We start from the raw sequence: 20,176 nt of genomic DNA, 5'->3' as shown, positions 1-20,176 counted from the left end.
TTTTTTCAAAATTAAGATTAAATTGCAGGACAAAGCCCCAGTGACTTCTAAATAAAATATGAAGATTTACGATTTTCTTAATAAGCCCCTCATGGTAAACTAGGTCCTGAGGACTTCTGTTAAGGAGAACACTTAAAAGGTTTAAGCAAACATTAAGGACATGGCATGAACAGAAAAGGGATGATGAAACCTTGTCTTATCTAAATCTTTAACTAGTCCACAAAACATCTATTTTAACAGCACTCTTGTGCAGGACTTTTATTTACAGAGTGATAAAAGCCCAGGTTCCTTGAGATTCTCATTTTTGAAGATCCGTTTGATTTGTATGTGTTTGAAAACACAGGCAAGTTAAACAGTGAGATGGAATTATAGCAACTATTTTTTTTTTTTTCAAACAAACAATGGAATATCTGAAGCTGTGTCAAACAGCCTGTTTATTATTAAAAATGTCTTTTTTCTTTGTCTTTGATGCTCAGGGGAACTGAGTGCAATGGAGAGCATCCAAATACACTTCAACGTAATTTAAAAACAGACTGAAGCACTTGGAAAGTGCTTTATCATTCACTCAAGAATGTGTGTGTGGATTTTCATTCACAACTTGGCTGTATTGGTCAGTCTCTAAATAATCTATATTATCTATGTGATCTATCAACCATGACACTATACTAGTGAGGGTTGTTTGCGTGTGTGCTGTATGTGCTTTATTTAAAGGTACACTTTTGAATAAAAGTGGAATTTTATAACTGAGTATATTTTAAAACTGTTAATGCTTCACCCATATTTCTAATCTGCAAGCCATTGAAGGGTGTAGAGTTTTAGAGGAAACTGGATGTTGTGTTCGACATAGGAATTTTAAGGGCGTAAACTGTTATCCTAGAAGGGCTTGGTGAGTTTTGTCTTTAACGTTAGCAAGAAGCTGAAGATGTAAAGAAACTTTCCACATTATCAAATTTCCCAGTGGATTTTTCAAGCTGCTTGAACAGTGCTGGAGAACTGGAGGAAAAAAAACAACAAACCCAAAACAAAGCCAAGAAAACCGAAACCTTCCAACAAAACAAAACCTCTTATAATATCATCTAGGGGACAGGAATGGCACACCTTTAACAAGGTAAGTTCACGACTGCTCCCGTAAAGAGCCTTTCTTTAAGTAAATGCAGAGACTCTGCCTGGTGGCAGACATTATTCTGCCACAGGGAGCTGCGGGAATGAATTATATGGTGACAGCTGGGAGCAGAAGGGGAAGAGACAGAACGGTAGCGGGCGACCAGCGCACTGTTGCGGGGGGGGGGGGGGCGGCAGCCACTCAGGGACACCCACCCTGTTCCACGGTGAAGCTCCAGCCGGAGCAGGGTTCCCGGGTGGCGGCCGGCAGGCAGGGGCAGTCCCCGGCCCTCCCGATCCTGGTGACAGGCGGAGTTGTGCTGGGATGGGCTCTCCGCTATCCGGCCTCACGGCAGCCCGCGGCGACACTGCCTCTCCCGGCTTGCTCCGGCAGCCAGCGGCAGGCGGCGGAGCGGAGCGAGTGCGGCTCTGTGTTTTGCAGGGCGGCGGAGGCGGAAACAGACGGAAGGCGCTGCTGGACAGCTCCGGAGCGGGGCGCCCATGTTCCGAAGACGGTGCAGATGTGAGGAGCGGGGAGCTGGGGAGCCCCGCCGCGGAGGCCTCTTCCCGGCGGGGGGACCCCCGGGAGGTCCAGGGCTTCCGCGGCGGGCGGGGCGGGAGCAAGGGCCAAAAGTAGCCCTTACCTGCAGCGCGAAGCGCGCAAGGAGGCGGGCTCCCTGCGCGGTGCGGGGCAGCGCGGCGGGGGGGAGACCCTGTAGGGCCCCCACCGCCTTACGCTGTGGCCGGTCCACCCCTATCAGGTGACGTGATGCCCATTATTTTGGTTCGCCCAACCAATGGAACGCAGCGGCTGGATCCTACGGGTGCCGGGATGGGCCTTTCTTGGCGGCAGCAGGACTCTCCCTTGCCGACCATAACGCATTGCGCAGCATGCACCACCGCCCGGTCCTCCTGCGGCTTTAACGGCGCCGGCATGGACGCGCCGCACCAGTTTCCGGCGGGCTTCGGCCCAGAGCAGCAGCGCCCGCCGCACTGTCAGCAGCAGCACGGCCAGGACAAGCAGAGCCTCCAGCAGCAGCAGCAGCAGCAGCAGCAGCAGCAGCAGAGCCCATGCCTCCAGTGCAACAACTGCGCCTACTATGGGGCTGCTGCGGCCGCCGCGGGGGATAACCTGCCCCTGCTGCTCCGCACCATCTCGCCCCACTCGGGCACGTTCCGAACTCATTCCTCACCCCTGTCTTCCTCTGCCTCCTCCCGGCAGGGCAGCCAGCTGAACGTCAGTGAGTTCACCCCCTCCAGCCATGCCGGCGCGTCCAGGCAGCACCACCAGTACGCCCAGTACCACCAGTGCCACAGCCTGCAGCAGCAGCAGCAGGCAGCGAGCCCCAGCAGCAGTATCAGCAGCGGCAGCACCCACCACTACCATCACCACCATCATCTCCACCACCACCACCAGCGCCGGGAGAGCAACCCATTCACCGAAATAGCCATGAGTAGCTGCAGGTACAACGGCGGCGTCATGCGGCCGCTCAGCAACCTGAGCTCGTCCCGTCGGAACCTACAAGAGCTGAATTCCGAGTCGCAGCCGCTCGCCAGCCCCGCTGCCGCCGCCACCGCGGGCACCCCCACTGCTCCGGAGATCGTGGTCTCCAAGCCCGAGCACAACAACTCCAACAACCTGGCGCTCTACGGCCCTGCCGGCCCTGGCCCCGGGCCGAGCAGCGCCAACAACGGCGGGGGCAAGTCCAGCAAGAAGAAGAACCAGAACATCGGGTACAAGCTGGGGCACCGCCGGGCGCTCTTTGAGAAGCGCAAGCGCCTCAGCGACTACGCGCTCATTTTCGGCATGTTCGGCATCGTCGTCATGGTCATTGAGACTGAGCTCTCCTGGGGCGCCTACACCAAGGTACCGGCAGCCGCTCCGACGGCCCAGCGGAGAGGCCGCCCTGGCCCCTTACAGAGCCCAGCGCGGCGGGGCTGCTTGTTCCCCGCCCCAGCCCCGTCCCGAGGCGCTCTACCCCCGGCATTGATGGGGTGCCCCGGGCCCCGTCATCGGGGTGGCGTCGGGCGGGAGCGGCCCCTTGTCGCTGAGGGATGGTGGTGTCTTTCTATTGCAGGAGTCGCTGTATTCCCTTGCTCTGAAATGCCTTATTAGCCTCTCCACGATTATCCTGCTCGGGCTCATCATCGTGTACCATGCAAGGGAAATACAGGTAATGTTTCCTTCTGTGGGTCAGTGACCGTTGTTGGCGTAGCTCGAGGGAGGGGGGTGAGTCGGTTTCTCGAAGGACATAGTGGTGGTAAGTACTTGGCACTTCCTGACAATTCAGAAAGCAAAAATTTATCTCTGTGTGCCTCTTGGTGCACAGACCTCCGGCCCCAGGGAGGAACACGGTAGGCATGTTACGTGCTAGGAAGCTCTGCTTGCTAGGGACTGTTGCTAGTGGTTATGCTATAGGATTGCTTAGCTCTGAGGTTATAACACTCTTGGTGACATGCCTGATGTCTTCTGTACGGCAACAGTCTTTTATTTCCCAATGACTAAATTTCATGCTATGCATTTTCTCTTGATGGCAAGGTTAATTGTTTTTCCTGTGCAAGGTATGTAATCTTAACTGGATTGTCTCAGACCCGAGTGTACTCTAGGAGAATGTTTAAGAGGAGGGGGAAGAGATAAAAAATCACAGAATCATAGAATTGTTTAGGTTGAAGAAGTTACTATTAACCTAGTATTGCCAAGTGCACTACTAAACTGTGTCCTTAAGTGCCACATCTACATGTGTTTTAAATACCTCCAGGACTGTGTTTTATATAGTGCTGCGTAGCTGCTAAGAATGTGACGGAAGAAAACTGCCAAGAAACGTAGGGCTAAAGGTAGAAGGAATGCAGTGATCGAAGATGTAATAAGTCTCACAAATACTGTCACCGGATCTCTTCAAGGGACTTAGCTCTGACTTTAGTTGTTGGTGTTTTTTTGTTTTTTTACCAAGAAATAAATACTTGGCATTTCAGCTAAACTGAAACATACAACAGATTTCAGAGTTTTGAGGGGGGAAAATGCCTTCCTTGTAGACATATCAGTGCTTTTACTTTTTCAGCTTCTTTAACTGAAAAATATGTTGAGCTTCAAGGGAAAGCGACAGCTTTCAAGGGCATAGAAGACTTTTCCTTTCCACTGGTACCAATCAGTTAAAAAAAAGGATAAAATAAGAATTGCATAGTACCCTGCTTCTGTGCAAATGAATGCTGTAGTTTCAATGTGAAGTGGTACCATAGCCACCTACTTAGGGTAATGTTAGAGAAGTATTATGTTACTGAAGACTCTTTGCAAAATTGGATCCTGTTGTGCAGTCCTTGCACATGCAAAACTTCTATTTCTGGCTCAGAACCCAGTTTCTCTGCAGTATAAAAGATACTGAATGCTGTTTAATGATATTGTACTCAATAAACAAGTGTTCTGGTGAAAGAGCTTCTCTATAAACTCATGGATTATTATAAAGAGTTTTTTTTAATCTGTATAAAAATAAGTAAGTGGCTCTGCTGCAGTGTGGGAACTGCCTTCTCTGGTGTATCTTCCCATAAGTGGTGCTTGAGGCATGAAGAGCAAAGCTGGGAAAAAACCTCTCTGTAAACATTTGAATTACTCTATTAATTTTCCAAAAACTTTAAATGGAAAATTTTATGCAAGATAACCAAGTAGTTGTAGGTCCCTGTATGCATCAGCTTATAATGGTTACTCCAAGATTTGTGTTTTTTTTTGTGTTTTTTTTTTTTTTCAGGTAAAGAGTTACAAATTTTTAATTCCCTTAGGAGTGTATTACAAATCAGAAAAAAAAAAGAAGTTGTAATTCCATTTTGGTTGGTTTTTTTATTGATTGCTTTAAAGAACTTTCTCATGTATGTGACTACATGGAGAGACAATTATGCAATGACGTGACTTAATCAAGGTTAATGTAGCTTTCATTGCTGCCTGGCAGCACTGCCTGTAAGACATCAATACTCTGGTTTAGTCTGAGAGACATTGAAAATTGCAGTAGTCGTGGCAGGGCTAGGAGTGAGCTGCAGTTTTAAGGAGCTTTATCATTCATGTTGAAAAGGAAGTTCTCTTTTTCAAGGACCTTGCTAGATGGAGAGGGCATAGTACCATCCTTAGCTGCTGGATATCTGATAGCTTTTTAATTTAGGTGTAGTCTGGTTTTGTTCAGATGCTTTACTTTTAAAAATAAGATGAAGAATGTGCATAGCAAAAATTACATCTGTCTGAGGTGGTAAATTCATGTTACACTTGACATCTGAAAACAAGAAGTACCTTAAAAATACTTTGGTTTAGGAATATATGGTGTCTTCCCCAGGCACAAGAAAATACTGTGTAACCCTGATAATGTAATGGTTTTGAAATAATCTTTAAAGCTGACAGTTTTCTGAAGGCACACATGCCTTTAATTCAAGCAAGTATCCTGCTGTGTGTAGCAGAATGAATCACCTCTGTAGAATCATGCCCACAGATGTTTGGTTGTGTCCTGTGTTTGCACCAGCTATTTGTCAACCCTGTTCAAGTTTGAACATCCCTTTCTAATTCTTGTCTGAAGCATACTTAAACAGTGGATGCAATTAAGCAGGAATTCACTGAGAGAGAAAAAATGCTTTGTAGAATAGAAGGTCAATGTAATCTGCTTGCAGTGTGGTATTTTTCATACTGTAGTAGAAGCAAACCAACCTAAACATAAGTAAATTTTTTAACAAAGCATGAGACAAAACATGTTGAGAAATAAAAAGCTGACAGTTTAGTAATTATCAGCAATTGCAGGCTTAATACTTAGCAACTTCTGATGACCTAAAATGCTGGCAAATGGAAATCATCTTTCTCATGCTTTTCAGTAGTCTGTGACCTTGTTTTATTGGTAGGAAATCCGAACAGTCATGCTGCAAGCAAGTCAGTGGGGCATTGCATGGCAGCATAGCAGGTGACTCTAGTCAGTAATACATCGAGGTGAGAGGAGTGAGTTTTCATTCTCAGCTTCTTTCCCCAGTTGGGCTGTGGTTGATATGTGGTGACAGAGCTGGAGCACGTTCAGTTTCTCCGGGGTAGCGGTGGTTTCTGCCGTCGTATTTGCAGCACCGCAGACAGCGCCGTGCGCGGCGCCCCGGGGCGGACTGACGGGACCCGGACTGAATTGGACCGGTTGTATTTCACTGGACTGGACTGGATTAGACCGGCCCGGCACAGGCTAGCCGCCCTGTCACACCCGCATCCCTCTGGCCGTGCTTTCAGTCTTGCTTGCAAAGCCATGTGGATTTTTGTTTTGAGTTCCCTGGAACTTGCCCAGAGCTTTGCATCTGATACACCAGGGTCCCCAGAAGGGTGTAGCTGCAGTATTTAGACAAGGACAGCTGTATGGATGCTGTGATACTGGAAACTTTGAAGTATTTCTATCAAATATGGTTTCAGTGATCACACTGTATTAGTTATTCTGTTTAATATTTTGCATAATGTAGACCTGCTTGAGTGAGTCCAGAGGAGGACCATGAAGATAATCAAAGGGCTGGAGCACCTCTCCTATGAAGGCAGGCTGAGAGAGTTGGGCTCATTCAGCCTGGAGAAAAGAAGGCTCTAGGGAGACCTTAGAGCAGCTTCCAGAGCTTAAAGGGCCTGACAAGAAGTCTGGGGAGGGACTTTTTACAAGAGCATGTAGTGACAGGACAAGGGGGCTTTAAACTGAGGGGAAATTTATGTTAAATATAAGGAAGAAGTTCTTCACAATGAGGGTGGTGAGGCACTGACACAGGTTGCCCAGAGAAGCTGTGGCTGCCCCGTCCCTGGCAGTGTTGAAGGCCAGAGCTTTGAGCAACCTGGTCTAGTGTGAGGTGTTCCTTGCCCATGGCGGGGGGTTGGAACTACATGATCTTTAAGGTCTGTCTCTTCCAACCCAAAGATGTTATATGATTCTATAAGAATAAAGTGTGAGCTGCAATTTAAGTTAGTAGATGTGAGTTAGTGTTAAGACTGTAATAAAAGTCAGGTGAAACCAACTGGGTTTAAATGATAATTTATATTACATTACCATTTTCATAAAAGAAGATAAAGATTACAAGCAGATTTTCTTCATATCCCTCCCTCTTCTTGAAAAAAACCTCCTAATGAACAACAGTAATGATGTTGGAGCTGAGAACAGCACAACCCCAAATCTGTGTGCTCTTTTTGGTCCATTGTTATCATGCCTCTAATGCTATTAAAGTCATCACTCTAGGCAGATAATGAAATACGCATTGCTCTGTCTCCAGGCTTGTGTGGTTGTTGATTCAGTTCTTTAGAGTAAGTGCCCTGTGTTTGGAAGATCAATGGGAAAAATATGATTCATCGTTATCCCAGCCCAGAACAGGTATTTCTCTGACTGTTACTCCAGTTGAGAGTTTGAAGAGATGGAGGATAGAAAGCTAAGAGGATGGTGTGATCCAATTATCATAATATTTTTTTATGTATAAATTATCCACTTCATGCATAAACAGTTTGTTACTTAATACTGTATTACATAATTAAATTAACAGTGTGGAATTTGGTTAAAATGGTAGTTCCTAGAGAATTTGTTGTCCATTCCACATGTGTTTAGTGGAATTTGCTGTTAGATTAATGAATACAGTGGTATTTAAGAAAGTTTTGGGTGGCAGTTCACATGGTAAAGCTGCAGTCCTACTTTTATTGAAAAATAGACCTCTCTGTCTCTCTCTAGCACTGCTGGAGCTAGAAATGCTTTTTAAGTACAAATTGTACTGGCACTTTTGTGTGTTACTCAGAGCAAAAAGTTGAAATTCTTTGAGATTCCCAGTAGGAGGTCTTTAATGTCTTTTGTTGAGCATTCCACTGCAGTCTGGTAGTTCTTGAGAGACGTGGTTACTGAAGAAATATACCCATTGGAACACTTTTCCTTTGATGCTGGACCACTTAGTATATCCCTTCTGTAAATAAACATTGCTCTTCTGTTGCCTTTCCTGAATAATAGTAATTTAAATCCTGAGTAATGCTAACCTGTGCTCTCTGGGACAGAATCTGAACCTCTTTTTCTTCTCCCTGATAGGATGCTTGCACTCATGGAGAAACATGAAAGCAGTTGGTATTTGGTAGAAGTTAATAGTATTTTTTCTTCTCTATGTCAGTTGAGATTTCTAACCATTTCAAAACTGTATTGCTAGTTCATACTAGAACTAGCATGTGGAAAGTCTTGCAATCTCCAGAGTTAAGGTTAAGCCATTGCTTTCACAGCAGAGCCTATCAGGGCTCCAAGGAGAAAGCACCTTCAGTCCCTAGATGGTTCTGAAGTGGTGGGAAAATAATATGCTACTGATGGATGTGGAGTGACACACTTTGAGTCTTCATTAACTTTATAGAAAGTGATCACAGTTGAGAGCAAGAATCATGAATCTTCTTTTCCCTGTTCCTGAAAACTTAAAGAAATGGAACAGGCAGTATCAAGAAACAGAAAAGAATGATAATAAATACATATCTTGACCTGCAAATAAATTCCATAAAGCGTGGTAGCAATAAACACCATTTATGCGAGTTCCATTATCTTACTGGCATCAGTGGAAAGTTCTGCAGTAAGAATTATGCACTCATGAGCAAATAGGAAGTTAAACTGCCTTACAGTTTCTTGACTTATGAAGTAATGGGTACCCTGCAGGCCAGATTATTTGTTTTGCTTTCACTGGTGTGGTACATGTGCATCTCATTAGCATTAGCATCTTATTAGCTGTCTTGTTGGCAGTCTTAACTTTGCAGTCTTGTTGCTGAGTCTTAACTTGGCTTGAAATGTCAAGGCTTGCTCACACAGACTGTAAAACTGCTGCAGAAACAAATGAGTTAGATTAAGAGCACAGAGAACAAGTATGCTGAATAACGGGTGGAAATCATTTAATAAACTTTGAATGGGTAATTTATTCTGACCTGAAGCCTGTTGAGATTTAGTGATTTCTTTCCTGTTTATTTTAATAGGCCTTGGATCAGGTAACAACAACTCACTGTGTAGCAGTTTTGATTCAGGGCACAATAACAATGTACAGACTCAAAAATTCCCTTCTACTAATCAAGTTTAACACACATTCCGTATTTGTATTGAACAGCAGGAAATCAGGTTGGAATTCAAGGATACCGTATATGTCAAATTAAAACCACTTCAGAATATTTTTGTGAAAATACTTAGATTTAGTTCCATTCAATAAATTTTTGAAAGACTGCATCTGCAGAACCTGTGGATGTAGGAAGGTGCCCAGTGTCGCTGAAATGCAGCACTGTAATGCATATGGTACAGAAGGCAGGCTAGAAAATCCTTTAATGTTGGTCAGCCTCCAAAAGGATCTGAGGCCTTTTGCACTGAAGTTCCATGTAAAAGATTTTCTCTGTTTCCAAGAGGCTCCATTAGAATGTAGGAGGTTGAACCTGATGCTCAGAACACTGAGCGATTGGCCTTGCCGTTCCTAGGACTATGTATTCATATACACCATTGTTATGGCCATTTTTTTATGAGGCTGTTAGAAGTTTATCAAGATATATTAGTGCATAATGAAGTGTGAGAAGGTATGTTGTTGCCCATGTTGGAGGAGAACATTTGTAATCAGAGGTCAGATGCTGGATTTGTATTAATTGTGCAGTTTAGCTGAAATCAACAGGGGTACTGTGGTCTATGATCTTAGAGCCATTCTACATTCTCATCTTAATATGAAAGTATTGTATATTAGATCCTTCAACTCTGGGGACTTCATAAAATTCTGCCAGGTACTGCAGCTCGGGTTTGCCAGAGTTTCAATGAGTATGTGCCAAGTGTAGCTGAAGGCTCTTGTGTTTCTGTCTGTTTTGAGCAGAGATCATAACAGGAATGACTGCTGCTTCGGACTTGGGAGAATTAAAAAATGGTGCAGAAGCTTCTATGTGATTTCAGTCAGCCATTTTCCCATGTGATTTTGATGGTGAAAGTTGTTGTAAATCCCCTTACTAGAGGATAAGTTACTTCTCTGTGCCTGTGAAGCTCCTCTTAAGATGTAAATTATGCCTAAGAGAAGAGGCTGTAACTGATCTTGTAATTACTTTTTCGGTAAGATGGATATATTAAAGTTTCTTCTATTAACTGAAAATAAACTGTAAAGTATGCAGAAAAACAAGTAGTTTTGTGAGGAAGTTTCCACTGCTCTGTTCTGTAGAAAAGAGAAAAGTTACATATCAGGACAACACACTCACACAAAAATAATTTTATATCACTTTTTTTCATGTCTCTTTTTTTTTTTTTTTTCCCCACTAACATAAAATATATTAAATTGAATGGAAAACCTCCCATTCAAAAAAGTGATATAGAATCATAGAATAGTTAGGGTTGAAAAGGATCTTAAGATCATCTAGTTCCAACCCCCCTGCCATGGGCAGGGACACCTTACGCTAAATCATATCACCCAAGGCCTCATCCAACCTGGTCTTGAACGCTGCCGGGGATGGAGCCTTCACAGCCTCCCTGGGCAACCTCTTCCAGTGCCTCACCACCCAAACAGGAAAGAATTTCCTTCTTATATCCAACCTAAGCTTCCCCTGTTTCAGTTTTAACCCTTTACCCCTTGTCCTGTCACTACAGTCCCTAATGAAGAGTCCCTCCCCAGCATCCCTATAGGCCCCCTTCAGATACTGGGAGGCGGCTATGAGGTCTCCACACAGCCTTCTCTTCTCCAGGCTGAACAGCCCCAACTTTCTCAGCCTGTCTTCATACGGGAGGTGCTCCAGTCCCCTGATCATCCTCATGGCCCTTCTCTGGACTTGTTCCAACAGTTCCATGTCCTTTTTATGTTGAGGACACCGGAACTGCACACAATACTCCAGGTGAGGTCTTCTGAGGGCAGAGTAGAGGGGCAGGATCACCTCCTTCGACCTGCTGGTCACGCTCCTTTTCATGCAGCCCAGGATACGGTTAGCTTTCTGGGCTGCAAGTGCACACTGCTGGCCCATATTCGTTTTCTCATCAACCAACAGCCCCAAATCCTTCTCTGTAGGGCTGCTCTGAATCTCTTCTCTGTCCAACCTGTAGCTGTGCCTGGGATTGCTCTGACCTAGGTGTAGGACCTTGTACTTGGCATGGTCAAACTTCATGAGTTTGGCATCAGCCCACCTCACAAGCGTGTCGAGGTCGCTCTGGATGGCATTCCTTCCCTCCAGCATATCCACCGAACTACACAGCTTTGTGTCATCGGCAAACTTGCTGAGGGCACGCTCAGTCCCACTGTCCATGTCAGCGATGAAGATGTTAAACAAGACCAGTGAAATACCTGTCTATCATAGTGTATTTTTAATGAAGTTGTGTAACTTCTATTATGTAAAATAGTGGAACTTTGTTCCATTATTTTACTGAAAAGTACATTAAGTAATTTCCTCTTACAGCTGTCAGAAGATCAGAAGGGATTATCATGAGCACATGTTTTACAGCTTATAAAGAATTCTTGTGTAAAGGGAGTCATAAACCATGAACCTTTTATACTTGAAAATGGTGTATCTGAACCCAGACCTTTGCAACTAAAAATGTTCAGTTAATATCATGCATAAATACTGTGTATAATACTGTTTTAATACAGTTGCTGGGAATCATAAGTCTGTACATTACTGATTCATTCATCTATTCCCTCTTGAATGGTCCCTGCAATTTTTCTCCTTTGTCCGTGTGAAAACTGCCCTTAAGTAACATAGTTTTATATTGACATTTTAAATTGACATTTTAAAATTGGTGTTTTAAAAACAAAAGGATGTGAGTGTTAGATACACCATGAAGGAGTGAAGAGGCATGATTTCTGAAGAGGGATGTGTGCATGTTCTAAGGTTTTTCTTTATCTCATTCATTTTGGTGGGGACTGATGGACCTTTCAGAATTAAGTTCTGTTTGAGGAAATACTAGACCTTTTTATGGCAGATGGAAATACCACTGTGAATTCCATAGAAAGTGAAAACAAAGGGGAGACCTTAATTATCTTTATATTTTAAAATTGTGACTCTTGGTCTTTTGAAGAGTAATTAGGTCTGTGTTGTTTGATTTTTGGTTGTTTTGTTGTTTTTTTTTTTCCATACAGAAACAATCTTTTATATATAAAGAATTTTTTTTTATATATATATTTTTTATATAAAGAAACATAAAGAAAATATTTATTAAAAGAAAAAACACACTCTGTCAAAGTGGCACCTTCTGAACTTTTTGCATATTAATACTGTAGAGCTATCCTGATGAGTAGGGGAGATCTGGGTTCTGTGATTGTGGGATAGACCAGCAGAATTGTTTATTTAGTTCTAGTTGAAGAGATATCACAAAGTGAGTGAAGACTGTAGGAGCCATGAGGGTCGTATGTAAAGAGTTACAAGGCTGTACATGTGTAACTCTTAAATACAGTTTGTCTTGCAAAACCACTTCTGTTGGTAAGGATGTATCCGTAGGAAGGGACCTAACTTCAGTATTCAGAAGAAGGTTTCAGAGGCAAAAAGGAAGAGGTTTTGCTTGTAAAAGAGCATATTTGAAATAAAAAATTACTGAGAAATAAATATATATGATTTCAGATCCATAGATTTTGTTGTCACCTGTGGGTAGAGAACTTCCTGAGCTTTCTTACCTGTAGTCTGCAATAAATACTGTTGCTGTGTAGCTGTGTCTTCCATAAACTAGATAGCTATCAGTTCAGTGGTTTGACGAGTAGGTGTAACATAGCCTGAAAAGAAGGAAATGCATGTATAACAAGCGTTTCTATTGTAGTTTTTGTTGTCAAAGGGAATTACCTGGACAAATCCTCACCTTTTTTTTCTGTCACTTAAATGATGCTTTTACTAAATGGACTGCTGAGACTGAGAGTTCAAGTGCTGTGGAAGTAATCTGGGAAAGACTTTGTAGCTACATTTAAAGCTCAGGTTTGCATATCTCGTAGTGTTATGCTGAGATCTGTCCTTTGTCATCTAAATAAGACACTTGTCATCCTGTTATGTCTATAATTTTCAACAATTATCCGCCTGCTTTAGCAGGTATCACAAAACTGCAATGTAAAATGAGTGCAGTGCTCCACAGTATGTCCTGATCAGATACTGTTGGGAATCTTTATGAAACATTTTATTCTTATTACAGTTGTTTATTCCAGCTGTCATACCACTGCAACATCTGTAGCATCACTAGAAGTGTATGCAGACGCACCTGCCTTACCCCTGACCTCTGACAGTAGTGTCTTTCCTTAGAATAATGCATTATGAAGTAATGCTTTATCTTCAGTCTCTTAACAAAACAAAGATTCATCCCAGGTGGTGAATGGGCATTTCTTGTTTTTGGACAGTCATTGTGCTTTTAAGAATAAGAGCTGTTGCAGCCAGGGAATGAGGCATCTCTTTAATTAAAAATAAAAATTGCGTAGTAGCTTTGATTCAGTCTATACCATTGCATCCATAAAAATCACATGCACAGAACTCTGATTTCAGCCTTGGAAAGGGGAGAAAGACTGAATGTTCAGGTGTGGATAGGCAGCAAAAATAAATTATTTTTTTACCTGAAACAGATAATAAATGCAACTAAGCAATAATGGTTAGTGAGCATTCACTCATAGCACCTAGGTTTAATGAAGTTTTTGTCAAAAGTATTCTCACTTAATTTCTAATTAGTTACCATTTTTACACCAGTCATGCACATTTGAGGTGAGCTTCAACTTTAGAGGAGGATCTGTATTTGTGAGTATCTAAATTAGTGGGATCTTTAGAGCCTTTCAGTTTAGAGCATCATCCTTGTATGATAAGGATTCAATCCTTAACATCTTTGTAATTAAAATACCTTTTCAAGAAGATTTGGAAACTTTTAAACAGACACTGAATTATGAATAAGCTAAGGATGCTTTTGTCCTGGTTTTGCTGCGATAGAGTTAATTTTCTTCATAGCAGCTGGTACAGTGCAGTGTTTTGGTTCTAGTCTGAAAATAATGCTGATAACACATGGATGTTTTAGTTGCTACTAAATAGTACTTACCCTGATCAAGGACTTTTCAGTCTCTCATGCTCTGCCAGTAAGGAGGGGCATGAGAAGCCAAGGACACCTGACCCAAACTCACCAAAGGGTTATTCCATACCACAGCATGTCATGCCCAGTATATGAACTGTGGGGAGTTACCTGGACAGGACTGTTAGCCGCTCAGGTCAGGCTGGGTATCAGTCAGTGGGTGGTGAGCAACTGTACTGTGCATAACTGCTGGTTTGTTGTTGGGTTTTTTTTTCCTTTCCCCTTTTTAGTTTTATATTCTCTCCCCTTGTTATTTCCCTTATCATTATTATCAGTAGTATTAGTACTTTATTTTAGTTATTAAACTGTTCTTACCTCAACCCATGGCTTTTATATTCTTTCCGTCTCACTCAAGATAGGGGAGAAAGGAGGGATGTGAGCAAATGACTGCGTGGTACTTAGTTTCTGGCTGGGTTTAAACCAAGACTGTGCTTTACCTATTTTTCCTTTGCCCATGGAAGGGCTCTCTGCGACAGCTGTAAAATTCACTTTTGGCTGTGCAGGTACTGCATCTGGATTGTAGCGGGTTCGTTTAATTGTAGATTCTTTCATAGAATGCTGCCCAAGAGTCATTTTTGGGCTCTGCATAAGGAATGGACTGATATATTCTTGTATTCTTGAGAAATTCTTGTCCATCCACATTCCAGTATAGAAGAAAAGGTATCCGATGACAGCTCATCTTAATGGTGTCATGGGTAAAGTGGCTTCACACTAAGCCCACCTCCTTTTCTTCTCATTCAGGTTTGGGCTTCATGGTAAAAGCCAATATTTTGCATTCTGTCATGATGTGTGCATTGTTGCAGTTTTGAATAACTAGATCAGTGCTGTAGGATAGACGTGTGCTGGGCCTGATGTATTCCTAGTTCAGCTTCCATATGGTTTTAAGACAGTTTAATGGCAAAATGTATAAAAAAAACCATAAAATAAATAGAATCGATGGATTATGCATGGCCAGTCTGCTTTCCATATGTGGTTATCAGATAGGAAAATGTTTGGTTCTCCATCTTTATGTGCAGACATATAAGAATAGATATTTGTCTACATCCCAGTACGAAAACGGGATGCAGCAGAGCATCTTAAGTGTGGCTGTAAGCTGGCAGACCATTCTTTTCCCCTGCCATTTGGCACTTGGAAAGAAAATAAAACAGGTAAACAAGTGTTTTATATCCAGCCTGTGATCAGAGATGTCAGCTCATTCAAAGTTAATAATTCCTGCATTTCACCGGTGACTTTTGCATGTATATTGTGGCTGGTATCATCCTATGTTAACTGATAGACACCAGACTTTTTGTTGCTGTCTTGTTGAGTGTAATGTTTGTGAATATAAAGTTCTCTAAAACATTTTGAACAGAAATTTTATGTTGAAACTGTGGACAATAAGGGGATTGGCAGCACTTACTGCAAACTTGTTTCATGTATTTAGTCTGCAAACTTCTTAGAAAAAGAAGTGGCTTTAAGGACAGAGCTTTAAGGACCTGAGAGTGCTGCTGTAAATTAGACAGATTTGCTGAAGCTGTAACATTCATGTAAGTAGTGAGACAGCAACAAGTACAGTTCATGGTAGGAGGTGTTTTATAGAATCATAGAATGGTTAGGACTGGGAGGGACCTTAGACATCATACAGTTCCAAATCCCCTGCCACAGGCGGGCACTCCTTACACGAGAACATGTTGCCCAAGACTCTGTCCAACCTGGCCTTGAACACTGCCAGGGATGAGGCAGCCACAGCTTTTTTGAGCAACCTGTTTCAGTGCCTCACCACCCTCGCAGTAAATAATTTCTTCTTTATATCCAGCCTGTATTGCCCCTGTTTGAACCCATTATCCCTTGTCCTGTTGCTGCAATGCCTGATTAAGAGTCCTTCTTCAGTCGGCATCCTTGTATGCCCCCTCCAGATACTGGAAGGCTGCTATGAGGTCATCATGTAGCCTTCTCAGCCATGCTGAACAGTTTTCTCAGCCTGTTTGACAGGATATACTTGGATCTGATTTTCTCTGGGGAGTTCGTTTTGTTTTGTTTTGCTTTTTGTTTTGTTTTGATTTTCTTCTGGGGAAGTAGCTGCAGTCGTAATTAGTAGTGATCAAGTAAACCAGTATTTTACTTATAGAGAAATACAGGTATATAAATGCCTGTAAAGAAACTCATGCCTGTGTTTATTTAAGCTGATACTGAAAATTGCCCTTCTTAAAGATATTTTAACTTAATCTTTGAAGCAGTGTAAAGACTTTATCTGCTATGTGGTTTAGTCAGAAGCCCACTATAGGCCTTCAGCAGTAACAGATACTGACTAAATAGCTGCTTTATTACTGTTCCCTCCCAGTTTTACTTACCAAGGTGAATTACAGAGGCAGTTCTTGCAGGAATGTCTCTATACACTTAGGATTAGTGTGTTGACTGCATTTCTTAGGATTTTAAATACACAAGTATGTCTAATTCCACTCTGCTTCTGCTGCTGCCCAATTCTTAGTTTCCCTTACTTAAGTGGTTTTGTTTTAGGACAACGCTTAAATGCTTGGATATTGCATGTCTGTATTTGATACTATTTTCAACATATCCCTAAATGAAGTTCCCACTTTAACTGTGTTTCTGAGAAAGTAAGAAAACTATAGGGACTGTACAATTCCAGTGGTGCCGATGTGTATTCACCCATTGTCAGTTAAATAAAACTTTATCCAGTTTAAAAACAAACACAGAAACTTCCCAAAATTCCTGAAGTATTATGTCATAAGTGAACACTAAAGGAGGAGCTGAGAAGACAGATTCTTGTGTATATGATGTGTTGCTACCAGTCAGCCCTTAAAAAAGGTTTCTAAGTTTAATGTCACTGGTGAACTCCTTTGGCAGGATGAATGAGTTAGCTCATTTGATCTAGCATCGGAATTAGTGTTTCTTCCCTCAACTTTTGTTTCCCCTATTCACTTGCAAAGCATTGCAAATTTCTTCAGAAAATGCTGCCTTTTTTTAATTGGTTCCAGTTTTCCTAGGAGTAATGAAGCTGATCATCCTGAAGAAGGTGTGGCCTCTCTCATTGTGGGAACAGTGACAGATGGCAGATGTTTTGGGATACTGCATTTCTTCTTGCAGTGATCTGTAGAACAAATTATTTTTAGTACTGAATGAAGGAAAAAAAAACCCTAACTGAAGAATTGTAAATTAATTTAAAATTAAAACATAAAAATATTGGAATGTGGCTAGTTCTCCCCAGGTAGTTTTTGTTCTGCAAGAAGGTTGCAGAATCACAGTTACTTTATTTCAGAGGAGCTCGAAATGGTGAAAAATATGACACAGACCATTAAGTTTCTTTGAAAATGCATTCTGAAAATTAGTTCTGTAAAATAGCTTAGTTAGTTTGTGCTAAGATGTTCTGTGTTCTTCCTATATGAAGTTTTGAAATTGCTGCATCAATGCAAAATTAAATTAATCCCTAATTTTGAAATCATTGTTTCCATCCCCATATTGCCAAGATCATTGTAATAGTTGTAGGAGACTTGAAAGACCAGAAGTTTTTTAAGAGATTTTTTTAGTTGTTGTTTTAGGATTATTTTATTAGCATGAAAATTTGTTCAGTGAGGTAATTTTTTTATAGTTGGGGAAGTGCATAGGGAACCTGAGCATTTCATTGTATCTTTCTATTTTAGATACAATGAAGTTGGCATAGCTCATGTCCTCCTGCGCTCTCTGCTAGGAGAGTGAGCCAGAGCAGCCAGAGCAGAAGGTTGGGTGGTGGCTGATGGAAGCTGAGTTCTGAAAATGTTGTGGTTAGGTTAGGTTGGGTTAGTGCTGGAATGTTTCCTTAGGGCTGGCTACAGCCAAATAACCTTGCTTAGTTCTTAGTTTCTGGTGGGAAAAAAGCTATATTTGAAAACTGTATCTTTTTAATTACATTTCTGCCAATTTATAAAGCTGCTGTTCTGGGTTGCTCAGGTTACCCAGCAAATACATTTGTTACATAGTAATGTAAATATTCTGTTTATTTTCTATAAAGACCTCGCAGATCAATTTCTAATGACCTACTGGAAAGTTTGTTTTTAACTCTGGATGTGGGAAACATTCTGGAAAATGTAAGATCACCAAGTGCTCATGTAGTTTTGAGAAAAACATTAGTTGCCTTCTCTGCTTTGCAGGCAGAAGGTGTTTGATGTCTTAATGACTTCTTATATGATTAATGTCTCTGTTCTGTTGTGTTGTAATTAGGATGAGGAGTACAGCAGCCGTCAGGAACTTAAGCAGGCTCTCCAAGGTTAAGGACTGGCCTTTAGATAACCTATAGACCATTTGGTTACATGTCTTCTGATGATGGAAAAGGTCTTTTTCATCCCCTGGTTAGGGGGAACTGTGTTAAAGGCTTGAGATGTCTATCTCCTGTCTCCAGGTGGTTTTTAAGAGTTCATACTTGATGGGGTGCTGAGGGACAGTAACTTGGCTGTTTGGAGTAGTAAGGCAAAAGCAGTATCTTCGTCCTCTCTGAGTACCATAATGTTGTGGTTTTTTTTGTTGTATAGATGATATTTTGGGGAATAGAAACTGTAGGAAAGTGTCTGGTCAAAAATTTTGGCAAATCAACAGCCCCAGAGATTATATTTTGCTACTCTTGAATCATAGCCCTATCAGTTTTAGTAAGGTTTAAGTGACTCAGATATTTAACCATATTAAATTTGGATTTTTAAATTATGCAATTGCAGAGATTTGTTAAGTCACTTCCAGTACAGCTGAAGCTATTTTATCACTGTTTAATGCTTCCTGATTATCTCTGTGTTAACATATCCAAACAGTATTACAGCAAGGTAGTAATACAATTTTCAGATTGACTCTTTTAGCTGAATTGTAAAGTCATTTATAGAAAATGGTTAGTTTCCTTGTTCTTTGCATTCACCAACATCCTTTGATAATCTGGTATAAATTTGTTTTGATATACTATTTATTTATGAAAATAACTGCTCTCCTTTTGTTTTATGTAGCTTTGAGGAGTCTCTGATCTCAGCTGTCATGTGCAGTCTGTCTACTTTGAATGTGTATCTCTTTTTCTCATCTGGTGTTACATCAATTTAACAAAAAGTTATGTAAAATTACACATACCTATATAAATATCTATGATATTTTTATTTTCATGTTTGGTTTGTTTTTTTTCTTTCTGTGTGGCACTACAAATACCAAGTGTGTTTGAAGTTAAAGATTCATTAATGTCTTAGATTTATATACGTGTTGAAAAATACATGACAATTTCAGGTGAAAACAATTTTTCTTATGTTTTTCTTATGGAGTGTGGACTTAATAAAGGTATATGAGAGTTCTCCATTTGGAGAGCCTTGCAGAACACTGATGAAGTACTTGCGTTAGATTTCAGTGCTGAATAATTATAAGACATTTGAAAGCTATGAACAGGCATAACATCTTTGACCTTGACTGGACTTTGGCCTTCTCTATGGGGTGCAAAGACTCAGTTCTATAGGAACAGTTTGCTTACTCTTTTGTTACGTTCTAGTTTTATTGCTACCATCATTCTCCATTCAAACAGGGAGTTGTATCTTGAAATTAATGAATGGTTATAACGGGATTGACTGAAAGCAGCTAGAAGGGTGTATGCATACCATTAAAATTGTGCTATTCAGCTGTTCTTTCTCTTCTTCTTCAGTTACCTTCCTCAGTTTCTGAATAGAGAATGAACTTAGTCAAGCACGTAGAAATGCACAAATACATCTGCATCTTCCAAATGAAAAGTGAAACTTGCATTTAGTGGGTTGCATAATTACGAGGATATAAAATGTACATGAAAACCTGTACTAATTTCTCTGTCATCTTAGTATGTCCCAGTTTAATTATTACTTACAGCCTGTTTCAGAGGCTCATATTTGTTCCAGAGTGTTTGAGAACCAGCACAATTTTATTTTAGAGACACGGTATTGTAAGGAATTCTTCCTTATGAATATTATTTTGAAATGTTAATGTTTTTATAAGATAGAAATGTTTGTACTGGGTCTGCAGTCTATGGTGGCTTTTGGTGTTTTGTACCTTCCGTGTTTTCACCCCTTAAATCTCATTATATGACAGCTGAAGATAGTATCACCTTAAAATACTATTTT

General features: G+C 41.4%; 1 protein-coding gene across 3 annotated transcripts in view; it reads left to right on the top strand.

Moving 5' to 3' along the window:
* Positions 1-1,063: 1,063 nt before the first annotated feature.
* Positions 1,064-20,176, top strand: part of KCNN2 (potassium calcium-activated channel subfamily N member 2) — a 62,658-nt gene continuing 43,545 nt past the window's right edge. The window contains exons 1-4 of one of the 3 annotated variants that reach the window (XM_062627850.1): positions 1,064-1,108; positions 1,544-1,624; positions 1,863-2,968; positions 3,180-3,275. In XM_062627850.1, coding sequence (XP_062483834.1) covers positions 1,603-1,624; positions 1,863-2,968; positions 3,180-3,275 — 1,224 coding nt within the window. In that variant the 5' untranslated portion in view covers positions 1,064-1,108; positions 1,544-1,602. Of the gene's footprint in view, positions 1,109-1,389; positions 1,625-1,862; positions 2,969-3,179; positions 3,276-20,176 lie in introns of those variants that run through there. The other 2 variants (XM_062627851.1, XM_062627852.1) reach the window with 2 other exon arrangements.

Source organism: Pezoporus occidentalis, unplaced genomic scaffold (genome assembly GCF_034315485.1).
Source record: "Pezoporus occidentalis ecotype Australia unplaced genomic scaffold, CSIRO_AGI_Poc_V1 ctg309, whole genome shotgun sequence".
Taxonomy (NCBI): Eukaryota; Metazoa; Chordata; class Aves; order Psittaciformes; family Psittacidae; genus Pezoporus; species Pezoporus occidentalis.
The sequence above is the reverse complement of the archived record's forward strand: the minus strand, read 5'-3'. Positions and strand labels throughout refer to the sequence as shown.